At 45.2% G+C, this 20,075-nt stretch overlaps 1 protein-coding gene across 2 annotated transcripts in view; it reads left to right on the forward strand.

Moving 5' to 3' along the window:
• The window catches only part of ESR1 (estrogen receptor 1), a 365,081-nt gene that overhangs the window by 304,034 nt on the left and 40,972 nt on the right, over nucleotides 1-20,075 (forward strand). For both annotated transcript variants that reach the window (XM_055003067.1, XM_055003122.1), the window contains exon 6: nucleotides 10,504-10,642. In XM_055003067.1, the coding sequence (XP_054859042.1) occupies nucleotides 10,504-10,642 (139 nt within the window). The remainder of the gene's footprint in view (nucleotides 1-10,503; nucleotides 10,643-20,075) is intronic.

The following is a 20,075-nucleotide window of genomic DNA, read 5'->3' on the forward strand; positions in this document are numbered from 1 at the left end:
GGAGGAGGAGGAGGGCGAGGGATCTTTGGAGGAATGGTTAGGGTTCGAGGAGACCTCCAGCATGTCCCCATCCCAGAGTACCAGTGATGCTGTCCCTGCATGCACTCCACCCACCACTCCATCTTCCGTTGCAAGCCCCGGGGCACAGCCAGCAGCAACCCTTCATCCTCCCTCGCCTGGAAGCTTACACGGGCCACGGTTCAAGAGCAATGTTTGGAGGCACTTCTGGGCTGTTGGTAATGACCCCCGCGCAGTGCGGTGCTGTGCGTGTGGGACTATGATGCGCAGGGGCAATGACCTGCAGCACCTGTCATCGTCGAACCTCACTCGGCACTTGAAGAGGTACCACCCGAGCCTGTGTTCTCCCTCCTCGAACAGCGAAACTTCTTTGGGGGGGAAACGGAATACCGTCAGCGAGTCTGATCCTAGATCGGTGGGAGGGTCTCCGGAATGCAGCCAGAGCAAGAAGCCATGTCCTGAGGGTGCGGTTGGTGGGAGCAGAGGGCTCAGGCAGGCCTCCCTGGGGGAAGTTGTTCCCTCGGGGTCGGGGGTGGTACCGCTGAAAAGGGTGAGGTCAAGGGCTCAGGAGGCGGGCATTCATGTGGTGGCACAGACGATCGCCCTGCAAGTCTTCTCCCTGTTGGTCATGGAGGGCGTGGGCTTCCGATTCCTGCTCAACCAGTTTGCCCCATGGTTCAAGATGCCATCACGGCGCACCATTGGGCATCATGTCATGCCCACCCTGTACGAGGCGGTGCGAGACATGGTGCACAGAGACCTGGCAGCAGTCGAGGGCAGAACAGTCCACTTCACGGCAGACCTGTGGAGCAGCTACCATCACGGGTACCTGGCCATCACCGCCCACTGGGGGCAACCGCAGGAACTCCACCCCCCCAGGACAAGATCCGGTCGCCAGAAAAAGTCCTCCAAACTGAGCCTGGGCTACAGGGCGGTTCTCCTTCAGGCCCGGGGGATGGACGAGGTCCACACCGGCAAGAACATCGCCACCACTGTCAAGGCAGCTCTGAGGGAGTGGATATCCGGGGTGGAAGGGTTTGTCCATGGCTACATGGTCACAGACGCAGGAGCCAACATGTTGGCAGCCCTGAGAGAGGCATCCCTCCCGGGCCTGGTGTGCATGGCTCACAAGCTGCACCTTGTCATATGGGACGTGCTCGGGCTGGGAAGCAAGCCGAGGGACAGCTGGGACGAGGGAACCTTGCGGACGTGCAGTCTGCTGGACAGCTGCCAGCGCATCGCTTCCCACTTCTCCCGCAGCATCAACTCGTCCTGAGAGCTCTTCCACAGGCAGGGGGAGGGAGGGGACCCCAAGCACCAGCTCTTCCAGGACCTGCCCACACGCTGGAACTCCACCTACAACATGATCTGTCGTCTGGTGGGGCAAAGGCGCGTGGTGCAAGACATCCTGTCGTCCTCGGATGTGCTGAGTAGGGGAGAGGAGTTGGGCCTCAGCGCCATGGACTGGAGAGCCCTTCACCAGATGTCCCAAAGCCCTTCAAGGATGCCACAGAGCTCCTTTGCTCCTACCAGGCAAGCCTGCGTCAGGTCCTCCCCCTGATCCACGCCCTTGACCAGTTTGTGGACAAGGAGCTCCAGCAAGGGCAAGAGGTGCTGTTCCCCAGGGTCTGGGAATTTGTCTTCAGGATCAAGGCCTGAGTCGCCGAACGCCTGCACCCTCTCCGCCACGAGGCCCCCTACCAACTTGCCTCCCTCTGTGACCCCCGCATCAAGGGCAACATCGCCTCACAAGCGGGGCAGCTGCAGCAATGGAAGAAGGAGCTCCGCAGAGCGGTGCTCCGTTTCCAGAGACAGAGGGCAGGAGGGAAGGAACCGGGCAGCGGTGAGGGGCAGGCAGTGGAGGAGGAGGAGGGTGATGGCAAGGGGCAGGCAGTGGGAAGACAGCCAGGCCAGGGAACAGCCACCCTGATGGACACCTTCGATCTGTGGGCCTCGGCGGTGGGCGGAGTGGTTGGCCGCAACATGGTGGGCGGGTCCCTCCCAGTGGAGGACTCAGCGGGGGCCATGGTGCACGAGTACCTTTCGGAGCCCACCGAGCCCCCCATGCCAACCCGTTGGAGTATTGGGCAAGGAAATCAGACCGCTGGCCGGACCTGTCCATCGTCGCCACCAACATCCTTTCCTGCCCTCCCACCAGCATGCAGAGCGAGCGGGTGTTCTCCCACATGGGAGACCTCCTCCATCCCCGCCGTGCATGTCTCGACCCGGACTTGGTGGACATGCTGACGTTCATCAAGGTGAACCTCAACCTACTGGGCCACCCTCCTGTCGACCTGGACCTTCCCGTGCTCGCCTCTGACTCTGAGCCACCCTAGGCTTGTGGTGCTATGAGACACTGTTGCTGTTTTAGGACAGCAACAATGATACCTCGGTAGTCTTCAGGTTTCTCTTTCTTCTTCCTGTTTTGGGGTCATGTGACTGGAAAAAACAGCAATTTAAAATCTGATATAAGAATATCTCATGCAGTGTTTCCTTTGCCAATTGTCAAAGTAACCCGTTTCCAGGTATTATTTTCTAGACATACATTTGCATAAGCCTTCTGCTCAATATTCCTTCTGCATTCATCACTGGCTGATTTCTGGTCATAGTGGCCGGCCCAGCTCGTCCACAGCGGGCTCAAGACTGCCTCGGTTCTCGAGGGGGCTTCCACGGATGTTGTGCTGACCCTTTGTCCTCCTCTCCAAGACTAGTTCCCGTTCCATCCTCTCTCTCTCTCTGGATCTGTCTAAATGGCTCCAAAGTGGTCCCCCAAGCCGCAACCACTCATGTCCTTCCCTACCTGTCCTTTCTACGAAGGATGGTTGGTGCGGTGCTGCCTGCTGATGCGGCTGCTGGCCACGAGGAGCAGCCGTGCAGCTGTTGCTGGTGTGTGTATGGCAAGGAACCCCCCCTTCGCATGGTTCCCCTGCTGCCCCTGCTGGACATGGACCATTTGGGAGAGGGCTAGCCAGTCCGTGGAGCTGATGTTGAGTTCTTCGCCCTCCTGCAAAATGGGCACAGAGGACATGATATCCTGCACCACATTTCTTTGCTCCAACAGACAAGCTATCATTTCTTCGGTGGAATTCCAATAGGTGGGTATGTCTTCGAAAAGCTGGTGCTCAGGATGCTTCTTCTCCCCCTGCCTCTCATGTGTCTAGCAGGAAGAATGAATGCTGCAGAGAAAGTAGGCAGCCAGACGCTGACAGCGGTCCAACAAGGCATGCATTTCTGATGTTCCCTGATCCCAGGTGGCCTTGATGATCCTAACCAGCATTCCTCATGACCAGGTGCAACTTGTGCACCAAGCAGACAATGCCCTGAAGGGGTGCATCATTCAGGGTTGTAGGGGACCTTCCCCCAGCCCCTCCCCCATGATGACATGTTGTGTGCCAATCACATCCCTTTTCCGGCCAGGCAGGAAGGTGGGTGCTGCCGGCGAACGTCACAGACTCTGGTTCTCGGTGGGAGCCTCAGCTGAGGACACACAGATGCTTGGGGACCTTCCTCCTCCCCCTGCCCCCCCCTCTTGATGACACGTCATGTCCCAATAATCCTTTTGGGCGAGGCAGGAAGGTGGGTGCTGTTGGCCATGACGATGGCTCTTGGTGGGACCCCCGGCTAAGGAAAGGAGGACACTCAGGATCTGTGGGACTTCCCCCCTCCTCCCCCTCCCACAGGCAACACATAGTGTCCCTCGTATCCTCCTCATGATGACATGTCCCATCCCTTTCATCCTTCTCTGGCGAGGCAGGAAGGTGGGTGAGGTCAGCTGCCGTCGTGTGCTGCGCAAAGAGGATCCCTTAACTGGGGACACTCAGGGAGGATCTGTGGAACTTCCCCTCTCCTCCCCCTCCTCATGACGGCACGTAGTGTCCCTTGTATCCCCCTCATGGTGACATGTCCCGTCCCTGGCATGCTCCTCCTGACAACAAGCCCCATCCCTCGAACCTTCTAAGTACCTCCTCTTATTGTTTACAAAGTCAAGGAATTACTTCCATTAGAATTTGTATGCTGGATAAACAGTCTCAAGGCATGACTGTTGTCCCTTCCATCCTTCTCTGGTGAGGCAGGAAGGTGGGTGAGGTCAGCTGCCGTCGTGTGCCACGTAAAGAGGATCCCATAGCTAGGGACACTCAGCACCTGTGGGACTTCATGGTCCTCCCCCTCCTCCCGATGACACATCCAGTCCCTCCCTGTATCCTCCCAATGGTGACACGCCCTGCCCCTTTCTGGCGAGGCAGGAAGGTGGGTGAGGTCAGCTGCCGCTGTAAGCACGCTAAGTCAGAAGTTGGCACTTCAGGTGCGGTCCCCCGATAGCGGGGGGAATCAGGCCGCCCACTGGGCAAATGTCAACTCCCCCCCCGTGACAGTACCGGCACACTCCCGTGGGGACAGACCCCCCCACCCCCTGAGGGGAGGCAGCTCACCGCCACCTCCACGGGACTGCCGGGCCTGGCGACCGCCATCCTCCTCACCCACCATTCGTTCAGCGCTGGAAACCGCGTCGGCCTTCCCGATTCCCGATTCTGTATCGGAAATGGGACTTGATCAGTGAGGTTCGGGTACCTGGGTTCGGCGCCGCCATGGAATCACGATCAGCTAAATCGGGATTAATTTTTGGATCGTGCCCATGTCTAGTCTTCACTATTATTTTTTGAAAGAGAGAAAGAAGGAGAAACATAATGAAATTCAGATTATGATCCAGGTCTTGTTGCCTCTCTATGCTTAATGATGCTTAACATAGACTTTTTGGAAGTTTAGATGTTTTATAACATGTTAGATATTGTATATTCACTATTAAAGGACTAGAGATAATGTGACAACTGGGTCTTTGGAGTCTTCTTCGATTATTCCTATTTCTTAGTTACTTTCCCTAGAGCATAATTAGTGTTTAAGCCACAGTCTTTTATATACTTATTTGGTTTTTCCAGCCTCATTACAATGAAAATCCAAATATATAATTTTAGATGGCTTGGATCAAACAGATGAAAGATTGAGGGAAGACTGGTACAAAAAAGTCTTTTTACATTGATATATAGTAATGGTCATTTATCTTTCTGCTCATATCCTCTGTCCTTTTCTCATATTCAGTTCCTGGAATGATTAAGGGATTAACACCCTTGGCTAGAATTCAAGGGACTGGAAATGTGATTTAAGATGAAGTATACATAACATATATAAAAGAAAAAAAATAAGAAATAAGAAATAGAGTAAGTGGATAAAAAAAGCAAAGAAATTAAATAATGATTGGAGAGATTAAAAGGGAAGATTGAAGGTATAAGGGGTGATAGCTGGGTTATGCAGTGGCTTTCTTAATTTATGGATTGATGGCTATATTGGGGGGGGGATTTCTCTTTTTTTGAAGCACTGACTACACAATGAAGGTCTTGTACACGAATCTGTTACTGAAATGTTTTTTTTTCCTTTGTAATCCCTTTCCCCATGATAAAAACCTAATAAAAATAATTTACAAAAAAAAGAAAAAAAGAAAAACGCAGGAGGTCTGTGGTTGGCAGTCAGAACTGCCTAACAGCGTTTGCAGGGATGAGATGGCCACAGAACATGCCCTCCTCCCTCCCTCCCACCTGCTGTCTGCTCCCGCGTTACCAATTGTAACCAATTTGCAGCTCCACACTTGGAAGGAAGACCTGCCCATCAAGCTAAGTTGGGCTTTGATTGAGGTGTCCAGGACGACAGAAGGAGTGCAGACAGAGTTCAGGCAGTCCCTCCCTCTGTTACTGAGGCAATTGATTGAAGGCGCCTGAGTGTCTGGCTTCCTGAATGGCAGCTGAGTGCAAAAACAAGGCTTGCGACAACCACCTGTTTGGCTGGAATAGTGCCTCACAAATGGCCCGCTCGTGAGCAGCCGAGCAGCCTGTTCGTTGTTTTTTTCTGTTCGCAATGTTGTTCGTGCCCATGTCTACTTACTTCAGTTTGGTCTTTTGTGCAACTAAAATTCTTGAGTTTGTGCTCAGAAATTACTGCTCCAAAATGTGCTGGCAGGGATATTTGTGTGTGTGTAAAAATGGACACCAGGATTGCTTCCACAAGAGTTGTCTGCCCTGAGTTCAAAGCTTTTGGGAAGTGAGGTTTCCCCCTACTTTCCCACAGCATCATGGTGGACATGTGCACCTCCAGGAGTTTTCCTGCCTTTTCTCCGATCTTTCTCAAACCTGCTTTGCTTCAGAGTTTTGGGAAAGATTGCAGTAAACCCTAGATGGCTGCTGAGTGGGTGGGAAAATTTCTATTTTGTGGCATACATGGCACCCCTTTTCCCTGACCCTCTCCCCATGGCATCCATTTCTCTACCTCCTCCCACAATCAAGGTGTTTTTCTTTTTTAAAAAAATTGGCACTAGAATATCATTATATTGATAAACAATTGTAACAATAGGTATAGCAAGTTGTCTGAATTGTCAGATTTCATTTTTTTTAACAAAACTGTCTCTAAGCCCTTCCCTTAGCAGAGATATAAGGGAAAAGGCATATCTTTGCAACCTCAGGGTCTAGAGACTTGCTTATTTAAAAGTGAAAGTTGGAAATTCAGACAACCTGCTACACCTGTAGTTACAATGGTATTTTGATATAATGACATTCTAATGCTAGTTTTCCTTTAAAAACTTGCAAAAGGCCTAGTGACCCAGGGGAAGGGGGTGACCACTACTGAGGGGTTGGGGCAGGGAAACTGCAGGGAAACGTGCCATGCAGAAGCCCTGTTGATGCTGTGCTGTACCACTGAAAAATAATCAAAAAAGCACACTACAAGAAAGCATGTACTAGAAATGCTAAGAAAATGAAGCAAGAGAGGGAAGGGGAAACCATGAATCATACTAAAAGCTTAGTATCTGTGAGATTTTGCTAAGCTCTTATATTTCTGTTCTGCTGGATGTTTATTGTAATTTACAACTGCAGAGCTTGTGTTTTGAGTAGGCGGGGAATAATTTTTATATACTATATGAGTCTGCTTGGGAAATATTACTTCAGAAATGGATTCTGTTTTGTTGTCTAATGTAGAAATGCACAGTTCAAACAGGAACATGGATATAGTGGATCAACTGGAGCTAAGAGAGCCACGTTGGGGTGGGGGGCATATTTGTCGATATAGGCTGATCCTTGCTGATCAACAGGCTCTAGGGTTACCAACTCTGGGATGAGACATACCTGGGGATTTGTGGGTGGTACCGGGAATACCAAAAATGGTATGTCCATACCCCTAGATATTTCCCACCAAGAGCCCAAGGACACTACCATAACAACACTAGGCCCTTCTCCACTAGGAGAACGTCACTAGGCCCTCAATTTTCAGCAGAGTTTGAAGTGCATGGGTTAGCCATAGATACCACCAGTGTTTCAGCAACCTCCAGTGGGCCATAGCCCCAACCAGTATCCATCCTCCATCAAGCTAGGGAAAGGGGCCAGATGAAACACAGGCATTTTGGTTGCAGGGGCAATTACAGTGCCTCAGACATGGAGGAGAGGCAGCCCCTGCCATTTGAAGACATTGGTACCTGTCTGCTGATTCTGAGTTGTTGTAGTGACCACAAATGCCTGGGCCTCACCTGGGTGCATTAATGTTAACAGGAAAATTTATCATGAAGGAAGAGAGATGATGCAAAAATATTCATTTTTTCCCTCACAAAGGAGAAATAAAATCTAAATGGAGATATTTGAATATATCAGAACATTTTCAAAATCTGGCTTCATCCCTACTATAAAGCTCTTTCTCCATGAGAGTCAATTTGGTGTAGTGTGATTAAGAGTGGCAGGACTCTAATCTGGAGAACCAGGTTTGATTCCCCACTCCTCCGCTTGAAGCCAGTTGAGTGACCTTGGGTCAGTCACAGCTTCTAGCTCTCTCAGCCCCACGCACCTCACAGCGTGATTGTTGTGGGGATAATAACATACTCTGTAAAACACTCTGAGTGGGTGTTAAGATGTCCTGAAGGGCGGTATATAAATCGAATGTTGTTAATCTGCTTTATTGGGGTATAGTAGTTGTGCCATATATAAAACTACAAACTATAGTGGAATACCATATATAATGTCAGTCGGTTAAATTAGGAACCAGGAGCTGAACCAATAGATTTTATTTATTTGAGCATTTCTATGCCACTTTTCTCCCCAAAGCAGCTTACAATGATCCCAAAATACAAATACAGCAACTGGTTTAAATGATACAATTTTAATAAATAAAACAAGCAAGGAAAACACTACCATATCCCATGCTAGCTGCAGTCCATCGAGCTGCCTAATACAATTTCCAGGTTGCAAGCAATGAGATAAAAGCCAAGAGTCATTGCCACTGGCTATGCTTAGGCTAAGTACCTACAAGCAGAAGAGAAACAAACTCACCCCAAATGGTATTCAGCTGCTGCTTTCTCTCCTGCCTAATAGTTCTATTCTGCAATATTCTTCCAATGCCTAGAATCAAATCAGTGTAATCTGATAAGACAACATGCTGTGCTGATACTGCAGGGAGAGTTTGTATGGCTATTACTGCATCAGCTACTGTCAACAACAGCATCTTTATGCTAGCATACGTATAAAAAGGCATGATGTGTCCGACTCCAGAATCCAAATACTATCCTGGATTTGTTGTATCCACTGGAAAAACGTTTTGTAAGCAAAAAACCTGGGTGATGAATAACAGGAAAGTGTCAGACCACTATTAGTACCAACAAACAATTGTTCTTCTCCAAGATTGCTTGTTTTGACTTACTGTCTTGCTTTCTAAAATTTGTTTTATATCTTTTATTACTATTTTCTCTGTCTCCTAACCTCCCCTCAGTAATTCTACTATTCATAATTTACTCACAAGTATTCACATAGACACACTGCATTAATAAATCCGAAAGAAGAAATGAAGGTATCTATCAAACCAATTTTGTAAATTAAAAAAAATGCATTGCATGGTTTCTAACCCCAGTTTTGCCATTCAAAGCCCTAAAAATAGATTGTAATGTTCCTTTCTTCCAAAAACAAAATTGTAGTTTCCAACTCCTGTAGAAAATTCTACAATCCACAGTTAATCGTACAACTCCCAGTTCTATCAACTGCAAGTTCTATCATAATCAAGTTTTTGCAATTCTCAGCTACAATTAAGCACACAAGTTTTGTACTCTCTGCTGAGTGCAGTCTTCAGAGTATACTCTGGTGATTGCCAGAAGATAATTTTGAGCAGGTAAAATAAAGAGGGCTACCACACTTCGTAGGCACCACCCACCACTGATTTCTTTTAAAAAACTGATATTACCCCATTCTAAAAAGAAGCTCTTATTCTTTTCATGGAAACCCCTGTGTCCTAAATAAAACATTTTTAAAAGTCCTAAGTAGATTGACTATATATTCCATGTGCGACAATGTACCCACTGGCCCTACCCTAGTTATAGACCTGTTGGAAAAACAATATTGGTAATGTATTGTCGAAGGCTTTCACGGCCGGAGAATGATGGTTGTTGTGGGTTTTCCGGGCTGTATTGCCGTGGTCTTGGCATTGTAGTTCCTGACGTTTCGCCAGCAGCTGTGGCTGGCATCTTCAGCCACAGCTGAACACAATAACAACACTCTATACTCAACAATAGCCCTGCAGAGAAGATTAGCACATCAAGCACCAATCCATATGCAAAAGAACCTCCTCAGGATACAGTGAAGCCTCCCGCCATTAGCATTCCACACCCTGGGAAACTCTTACAGGATGACTCAGCTCAACCCCACCCCTCCTGAGTAGATACAAATGACCTGCCAACATCTTTTCCACACTGTGACACTGAGAGATCTCTGTCTTTTGGTGCTACACCTCGGAAGATGCCAGCCACAGCTGCTGGCGAAATGTCAGGAACTACAATGCCAAGACCACGGCAATACAGCCCGGAAAACCCACAACAACCAATATTGGTAATATTTCATTTATAATGCATAGTGATTCTATACATAGCATAAGAATTGTATTGTAATGGATTTCACACCATAATATTTGAATTACATTTTCTCCTTTCAAAATCACAAAGCACTTCCCTAAAAAACCCTCAGCTTGTCCAGTTTCCATTAGTTGACATACTTTACACATCTTGATTGATATTCTGTAACAGACAAGAGAAGATTTATCATTTTTATTAGAAAAGATCATTTCTATGGGTTGCTTATATGATTAAATCTCTGTTCCACCCTCCTTTCCCCCCAATACCTCCAGTAGCCATACTTGCAGCATAAATTATTTTAATTGATTATATTTTTACCTCACTCTTCATTTAAGAAGGTCAGGGCAGTATTTATGGTGTCATCTCATTTTAGTGACACAAGGCCTCTGTGAAGGAAGTTAGGCTGAAGGGTAGTGATTTTCTCTTTCATGTCCGAGCAGGTTTCCCACATGCAGGCTCCAGCTCTCTGTTACACATTCAATCATGTTCAATTCAGCTAAAATGGATGGATTTTTTTTGTGTGTGTGTGGCTCTGGCACTTAACTCTTGTTCTTTTTCCCTCCCAGGTTTTGTGGATTTATCACTCCATGATCAGGTACATCTACTGGAATGTGCTTGGCTAGAGGTACTGATGATTGGCTTATGCTGGCGTTCCATGGAGCACCCTGGAAAGCTGTTGTTTGCTCCTAACCTATTATTGGACAGGTCAGTCTACATATTTTTGTATCTGTTATTTTAAATTAATTCACTTCTATGTAACATTATGCGGATCATTCAAGATTACCACTATGCCTTTCATGAATGACCATATTGCAGCAGCAGAGAAAAACTAGCCTTACTAATGCTGGATTACAAACAGTACTTTATATGTACTTTATACTCTCTTTATGTATTTAAAGGGAAAGGATCTGTTCCTATTGGCAAATGGCAACAGAAGATAGGACTTGAAACAATGGGTTTATATACTAATAGAGGCAAAGTACCAGCTCGACATTAAGAAAAACGTCAAGTTAAGAGTAATTCAGCAGTAGAATCGGCTGCCTAGGGATGTAGCGTGTTCCCCCTCATTGGCAGTCTTCAAGGAGCGGCAGGAAGAATACTTGTCGGGGATGCTTTAGGCTGTTCCTGCACCGGGTAGAGGGTTGGACTAGATAGTCTGTAAGCCTCTTCCAACTCTATGATTCTATGTACTTGAGAAAAACTGATCCCAGATCAGCACTAACACCCACTTCCCAGGAATTAATTTCTATACATGTAATTGCTAACAAAATAATGTTATACTAAGTTGATGAAAAGCAGAAAGATAATTTTTCCAGACTATTTTTCTCCAGTCACCTGACCGCTGCCTTAATATGTATTTCTTTAATGCACACAAATGCTCCAAAATTAGCCCTCTGGTGACCTTGGGGTTTGGGAAGACAAAGGTAGTGACTAGACATGGGCACGAATCAAATAAAAGGACCATGTGATTCATAGTTCATCTCATTCCATGAACCACGAACTTCCATGTACTTTCCCTGGTTCACGAATCGGTTCATGGTTCGTGGCATTTCAAATGTCCAGTGCCGGCTGCTGAAGCCGGTTTGAAACTGACAGCCCTGGAAGCAGCAGGAGAAGGCTGTCAGTTTCAAAACATCCCATGCTAGCTTCATCTGATCGAGTGAAGCCAGCATGGAGTGTTTGAAAGTTGCAGCATTCCCCTATCACTTGCAAGTGGCAAAGGAAGGCTGTCACTTTCAGAACACCCCATGCAGGCTTCATCCTATTGGGTGAAGCCGGCGTGGGGTGTTTGAAACAGACAGCCCCCTTCTCCTGATGCTCACGGGGGCTGAACCCAGCACGGGGTGTGTGAAAGTGACAGCCCCCTTCTCCTGCCGCTTGCAGGCAGCAGGAGAACAGGGCTGTCACTTTCACACACCCCGCGCCGCCTTCAGCTGATTGGCTAAACCCACTTGCAGGCAGCAGGAGAACAGAGCTGTCAGTTTTACGCACCCCTTGTGAGAATTAATGGATCAATGGCGCCAGCCTGTCTGGCTTCACGAACCAGGCAAAAAAGTCGTGGAGTTTGTGAAAAACGTGGCCCCACATACTGCATTTTCACGAACCACAAATCAGCCCAGTTCATGCATTTTTAAAATTTATATTATGATTCATGCCCACCTCTAGTAATGACTGCAAGGAAAGCAGTAAACTAGTTTTGGGCTGTACTAATAGCAACTTTAAAAGATAAATATTGATGTTTGAAGAGGTATTAGTGAATCAACAGATGACATTTCTTGGGGGATAGAAGATCCATGGAAAAATGTATTATGTAGTATGTGCCAGTTAGACATCTAGGCCAGGGTAAGTTTATTGATTCAGAAGAGCAGACAAGAATAGATAAATTGTTTACTCCCTTCTGGAGCTTTCCCGGTATATAATTTTTTATGGTTCAAAAAGAAAAAAAGTTAACCCAGTGATAAATCAGCCCTTCCCCTTCTCTTCATTTATGACAGCAAAAATTGTATGTCCTGTACTTCAGGAATCAATCAGAAAAGTTCATTTTACAATGTAAGTAGCAGGTGAGTTCTATCAGCTCTCTAGATGATCTAGAATGTACAGCAGAAATGGCTACACATGCTGCTGTTCCACGATTTCATGATTACATGAAAATAATCATCACTCATTTGCGAGGACCTTAATTAGAAATTAAAAGCTGCAGAAATGGTCCTCAACCTCTGAAGTACTCAAACATTCAAAACTATCTTTTCAATTCAATATATTCATTGTTCACATGTAAACTTAAAATAGGATGTATGACCAGTACAGTGCTGCTTCATTTGCATTCTATATGAACTCTCCCCACTTTGATATTTATATATTGGATGTGCAATATACCATTTCCATCACAATGTCCAAGATGGATCATAAGCAATATTATTTCACCATAACATTGTACAGCAACTTCAAAACCAGTATAATCCAATTTAAAATACAGCACCTATAATTACTTCCATACTTTAGTTAGGATCCAAAGAACCATGCAATTTCTCCTGTTAGCCTGAAAAAAACTGGACCCATGTTTCTCAAAGAACAGCCCTTCAATTCCATTGTAAACCAAAGCGGGGGGTGGGAGCTTTAAAAATCAGGCACAATCCTGCCCTTTTATGGTGATGTCTGCTGATCAAAGAGAAAAAATAAAATAAAAATCAATGGACCAAGTACAATCCTTTGGGTAACTTGAGTAACTCGAGTAATCTTAGGATTGCACAGTTAGAAACTCATATCAAACCAACCATGCCAACCAGCCCCAGATGAGCTGGAAGGGGAGGAGCCGGGGGAATAAAAGGCTTACACAGCCCTTCTAGGTGATAGGCTGAGGAGAGGGCCATTCAGGGAGGCCAGGGCAGGCTTGGAAGTAATCCTGAGGGTGGGGTAAGGAAACCCCTATGATTTCCTGTGAGGTCTAACAATGGTGGTAAGGTTGCCAACCTCTAAGTGGGGCCTGGAGACCTCCTGAAATTACAACTGATGTCCAGGCTATAAAAAGGGTTGCCAAGGGCCCCCGGGCCTAAAGCAGAAGTGTGGGGGACTGAAGGGCAGGGCAGGCAGTGGGATACATACCTCCCATGCTTCCCTGTCATACTGAAGCCCAGTTCAGTAAAAAATCGCCCATTTGGAGGCAATTTTTACTGAACCGTGCTTCAGTGCAACCCATGGCTCCTCCATTGCCAATGCAACAAAGAAGCACAGGAGTGCATCCACACTCTTCTTCCCCCTGTGCCTTCCCCTTTGCCATCCATGTAAGTGGAGTTGGGGAGCAGCAGGTGGAGGTGGGGCAATAACAGGCTTATACAGAGATCAGTTCCCCTGAAGAAAATGGCTGTTTTGGAGGGTGGACTGTATTGTATTATACCCTCCCCTGCCATGCCCAGGCTCCACCCCCAAATATCCAGGAATATCCCACATGGTAGTTGGCAATTCTAGGTCATGGTTGAGATACAGCTTTAGAGAGGCTGTGTTCCTCAGTTGGGAGGAGGAACAAGGTGGTGCAACCCCCTTCCCTGGCTGGTCTGAGGCCTGAGATCCCCCACCGATGGCAACCAGCAAGACAGCAGAGGGCCAGCTAGAGGCACTAGTGAGGGAGGAGCCTCACATATGTATAGTTGAAATTAAGACCACCACTGTACCTACATCATTGGAAAGCAACCTGACAATAAATTACCAGTGATTCAAATGGATATTCATTATGGGAGAGAGGTGTTTTATTGAGGCACTCAATAAAGGATTAAGGATTAAGGATGGTTATTACTAGACATGGGCATGAACAGAAAAAAAATGAGCATAGTGTTAATTGTTCGTTGCCATCCACGAACAACTAACACTGATGAACATTACCTGTTTATGAACATGTTCGTTGTTCGTTGTTTGTGGGGGCCAGCAAGCTCTCCCCCAGGCATCAAGATCTCTACCACACCACTCCCAGAAACTTTACCTGAGCAGGCAGCAGGAAAGGTACCAGTAATAAATAATAGCTTGGCCCCGAGCCTGTTAGCAGCCCTGGAACCTGAAGGGGTAGATCCCTATCCCACCACACACAAAGAAAATTCAAGCTCCAATGCACTCTTCCTGTCTCTCTCTCAAAATGCCAACAGCAACTGTCTCTCCCTCACTGTCCAAAACCAGAGCTGGAAGCCCCCCTCCCCCCTGCTCTTTGCTTCCTTGTAACAAATTTGGAGCTCCACACTTGAAAGGAAGACCTACCTATCAAGCTACATTGGGCTTAGATTGGGGTTTCCAGGGCAACAGCAGGAGTTCAGACAGAGTTCAGACAATCCCGGCTTAAGTTGCCAAGGGAATTGATTGCAGGTGTCAGACTGTCTGGCTTGACGAACAGCAAGGAACAGCAACGAACGAGGCTTGCAACGACCACCTGTTCGTTTAGAATGGGGCCTCACGAACAGCTTGTTCGCAAACAGCAGATCTGGCTGTTCGTGGATTTTTTTAGTTTGTATTGCTGTTCGTGCCCATCTCTAGTTATTACCCACACTTCTGAGAAAATATATATTAGGTGATAAGAAAACATGTGCTCATCAACAAGGGTATAAGAAAATAGTTGCAATGTGCACACACGGAGATTGGCCATTAAAGCCACTGGGGCCGCCCCCAACCTTTCAGTGCTTTTCTAGCACTGATAAACATTTCCACAATTCTGTCTATTGATATGGGAAAGAATGAATCCATGCCTACAGATGTAATATCTAAATATTCTGATGATGTACCTCAAGGCAGTCTTAGAAGCTTAGAAGAAAAGACTAATGCAGCCAATATGTATTATTCAGTATTAGAGGAAACGCCAATATCTTCCTGAGAACATTTAGAATAACAGGAATTCTGGAAGGACCTCGGAACAATAAATACATCAACAAATGAAACAGGATCACTGCATGTTCTTGTGAGTAACCTGGAATATTTGCATTTTCTGCAGTGATTGTCTGTAACTAACTGACCCACAGATGAAAGAGAGTTGTGGCTGTTATTTGACTAGCTGAACTGTTGCTCCCTCATGATACAAATGCTCTGAAGGCAACAACTTTTGTCTTCAGTTCCTGGAAGATTATATGAGTTCATTTTTCAGAGTTACAGTAGAGATTTTGCCTGACTTCTGCAGAGAATACTCTATGCCAAATGGTTAGGACATACACCTTCAGATATGAATGCCACATTCTCTGGTTTGTGTAAACCATCTTTTTCTGCAACACTATTAAAATTCTTGATATCCATTTGAACTCCACAAAAATAAATACTCTGTTGTGAAATTGTATATACCATATTCTACTCTCCACCATGAAAAGAAGCAGAGTATTCAAACTTCTGATCCTGATTGCTCCAGAGACATTTAGGTAAACATTCCTGTATAGTAGATGTAAAATAATCATTATCCTTCAGTCTTTGTTATTTGCTACTGCATAACAATCTAGTCCACCAGAGTTATAAACTCTCCCTCTCTTTTTTTGTAAATAGTAAAAAAACCCTACTCAAGTGCCTTGATTTCATTGCCCTAATTTGATCAGGAAAGAATCATAATGGCAAATGCTTGTGCAAAACCACCGATACAGAAGCTGTGATGGATGCCTAACCATGCAATCTGAAAACCAACTGCACTAGTATATAATTATGTAGGTCCAATATAGACATTACTATACACATACAACCAATCATCCTGTGTGTTGCAGAGGTATTCATGAGCTACCATTAAATGTTTAATGTGACAGGATGGTTGATGCCATTATAGCAGGAAACATCAGAGATATTTCATGCATCAGCTTTGCAATGCAACAAAGATGAGTAAAGGAAGTGCAGGATGTAAGAAAATATGAGCTATGTGTCAGGAGGATGGAGAGGTGAGATCATCTTATAGAAGGCCTATGAGGTGGCTGTGAAGGCAGCAAAGAAGGATTACTTTGCTGCCTCCATAGCATCTGCTAGCTCACGCCTGGCGAGATGGTTTCAGATTATTTGGTCTTTTTTCTCCCTGTCACAGGGAGACTACCAAATTGAAAATTCGGCTATTAGCTGTGAGGCTTTGGGGAGCTTTATTGCAGATAAAGTCCTGTCTCTCCGCCACGACCTACCGGCCATGGTTGACACAGTAAGTGAACTGGAGACCCCTTGGCCGTCTTTGGGTCTGACTTTAGATCAATTCAGTCTGGTTTCCCAGGAGGATGTTGACAGGATCCTGTGGCTGGTGAGGCCTACTATGTGCTCCTTGAACCCCGGCCCCTTGTTGCTGGTTAAGTCCAGTGTGGATAGGCTGAGGGCCCCATTGGAGATAATTATTAACTCATCATTGAGCTCTGGGGGTTTTCCCAGGACATTGAAGGAAGCTGTAGTGAGGCCTCTTCTGAAAAGACCAGCTTTATAGAAATTTTTATTGGATTAGATTATATAATCATAAAATACAAACATTCCCCCTTTATTAATATCTGTTTCTAACCCCCTCCCTTTCCTCCCCCCTTTTATTTGACTTCCAACAGTTTTCCAACCCTTTATCTATCTTATTACTTACTTACATAATACCTCATGTAATCTATTAAACATACACTTAAACTCTCTTCTAAGCTTGTTATTCTTTTTTTTAAAAAAAAACACAGAACTACCATTAACCCCTCCTTTACTAAATCTTATATTCTAAATAACACATTGCTAGCATTTTGATAACCTTTATATTATTAGTATAACATTTTATCCATTTTCTATTCCCTTACTTAATCTCTTTACTCTCCCTCATATAAGTTAATCAATTTAACTTATAGTCTATATATTTCTTTAAACATTTCTTATTCTTATTCTCAATCTATTTTAGTTATATAAAATACCTGTTATACTAAGAACTTAACTACAATAAAAAAAATACCCAGCTAGCATGCTCATATATATTCATAATATCTATTCATAATAATACATCTGCTATTTAATACTGTGTGTAATAAAACAGAATTTTCATCTTAACCCTGATAATAGCTTAGAATTTAATATTTAAATCCCCCTTTCCCGGTATAGCCACTTCTCTCTTCTTTTATAAAGTCTCAGTAATTTTCAAACTGCCACAGTTTCCCTTCCACATCCCATTTTTTCTCCAAATATTGCTTCAGTTTCTCCCAATCCATATTAAACTGTCCTGGATCGAGGTCTCTGAGCTTCCTTGTCATTTTGTCCATCTCAGCCATGTACAGCAATTTATAAATCCAGTCTTCAATAGTTGGTACTTCTTGCAATTTCCATTTCTGCGCATATAAAAGTCTAGCCGCTGTTGTCATGTAAAATAACAATGTTCTATGTTGTGCTGGAATATCTTCCATTCCCAAATTCAGTAGCAGCAATTCTGGGTTTCTATTAACTTGAAATGGTAAAATCTCATTAATCACTTCTATTATTCCTCCCCAGTATTGCTTAGCTACCTCACAGGTCCACCACATGTGATACAAAGATCCTTCATGTTTTTTACATTTCCAGCATTTATTTGACATGTTAGTATTCCCTAACGCAATTTTCTTTGGTGTCAAATACCAGCGATATATCATTTTATAAATGTTCTCTTTAATATTTGTGCAAGTCGTTATCTTCAAAGTCGTTTTCCACAGGTATTCCCATGCCTCCATTGTTATCTCTTTATGAAAGTTTATCGCCCACTTCACCATTTGAACTTTAACTGTCTCATCTTCTGTATACCATTTTAAAAGTACTTTGTAGATCCTTGAAATTTCCTTTTTGCCCTCTTGAAGTATCACCTCTTCTAATTCTGAATTCTCCATTCTCAGTCCTCCTTTCACACAGTCCGAATTATAGAGATCTTTTATCTGTCTATATTGAAACCATCCATAACTTGAGGACAGTTCCTCTTGCGTCTTTATTCTTAATTTAGAGAATTCCAATAGTGTTATCTCCTTATATGTTAAACACTGTTGTTCATTTCCAACAGTTCTTGGGTCTATTACTTCGAACGGAACCACCCACAAGGGGATTCTGTCCTTCATATAGTTTTTGTATTTCTTCCAAACAGCAAAAAGGCTTCTCTGAATATAGTGGTGCAAAAACATAGAGTCAGCTTTAACTTTATCATACCACAGGTATGCATGCCATCCGAATGTTTTTTTATATCCCTCCAAAGCCAGTAGCTTGCAGTCCTTCAACGTCATCCACTCTTTTATCCAAGACAGGCAAATTGCTTCATGATATACTCTTAAATTGGGCAGCTGCATTCCACCTCTTTCTTTAGCATCCTGTAATACTTTCATTTTCACCCTAGGTTTCTTGCCTGCCCACACAAAGTCCGATAATTTCCTTTGCCATTTTTCAAATTGTTTAGTGTCATGCATGATTGGAATTGTTTGTAGCAGGAACATCACTCTCGGCAATACATTCATCTTTACTGCTGCAATTCTTCCCAACCATGACAAATTCAGCCTATTCCATTTAATCAGATCTTGCTCTATTTGAGTCCACAATTTCTCATAATTATTCTTAAATAGGTCTATATTCTTCGCAGTCAGTTCAATTCCCAAATATTTTACCTTATTTGTTACTTCACAGTCTGTTATCTCCTCTAGTTCCTGTTGTTTCTGTTTAGTCATATTCTTGCATAGTATCTTGGACTTCTTTTTGTTTACATAAAATCCAGCCAAATCTCCAAATTCCTTAATTTTCTCCATCACCTTTGGCATATTCTCAATTGGATCGTCCACAATTAGCATTATATCGTCCGCAAACGCTCTGACCTTATAGGATGAAAAGACCAGCTTTAGACCCCACTGATCCGTCCAGTTACGGCCCAGTCTTGAACCTTCCATTTCTAGGTAAGGTGATTGAACGGGCAGTGGTGGAGCAGCTGCAGGTCTTCTTGGAAGACACATCGGCCCTGGATCCATTCCAGTCTGGCTTCCGTCTGGGTCACGGGACTGAGACAGTGTTGGTCGCCCTCACAGATGATCTCCATAGGCAGCTGGATCGGGGCGGGTCTAGCGCTGCTAGATCTCTCATCAGTGTTTGACACAGTCGACTATGAATTGTTGACCCACCGCCTCACCGATGTGGGGATTGGAGGGACTGCCTTGCAGTGGCTTGTCTCTTTCTTCCATGGTTGGGGACAGAGGGTGGTGCTTGGGGGGAAGCTATTAGTACGCCAACCTTTGGAGTTCCGGATCAGGTTCAAGGTTTTGGTCTTAACCTATAAATCCCTAAATGGACTGGGACTGGCATACCTGAGGGACTGCCTCTCCCCATATGTACCCCGGAGAGTACTTAGATCAGCAGGAAAATATCTACTAGTGGTCCCTGGCCCTAGGGAGGCTCAACTAGCCTCGATCAGGGCCAGGGCATTTTTGGTCCTGGCCCCAACCTAGTGGAACTCTCTGTTGGAGGATACTTGGGCCCACCAAGACCTTGTGTCTTTCCCATGAGCCTATAAGACAGAGATGTTCCGCCAGGCATTTGGTTGAGGCCAGTATTCAGATCCACCGATTGGGCTCCCTGCCTGTCTTTTATTAGTGGGGGGGCTATATGAGTCATCTGCCCCATGTAGGAATGGTGGCTAATCTCGCACCAACTCACGTCTCCACCCCTCTCTTCCTCTTATGGTTGGCAGGGAAGGGTGAAGTCA

The sequence above is a fragment of the Eublepharis macularius genome, chromosome 1 (assembly GCF_028583425.1).
Source record: "Eublepharis macularius isolate TG4126 chromosome 1, MPM_Emac_v1.0, whole genome shotgun sequence".
NCBI lineage: Eukaryota > Metazoa > Chordata > Lepidosauria > Squamata > Eublepharidae > Eublepharis > Eublepharis macularius.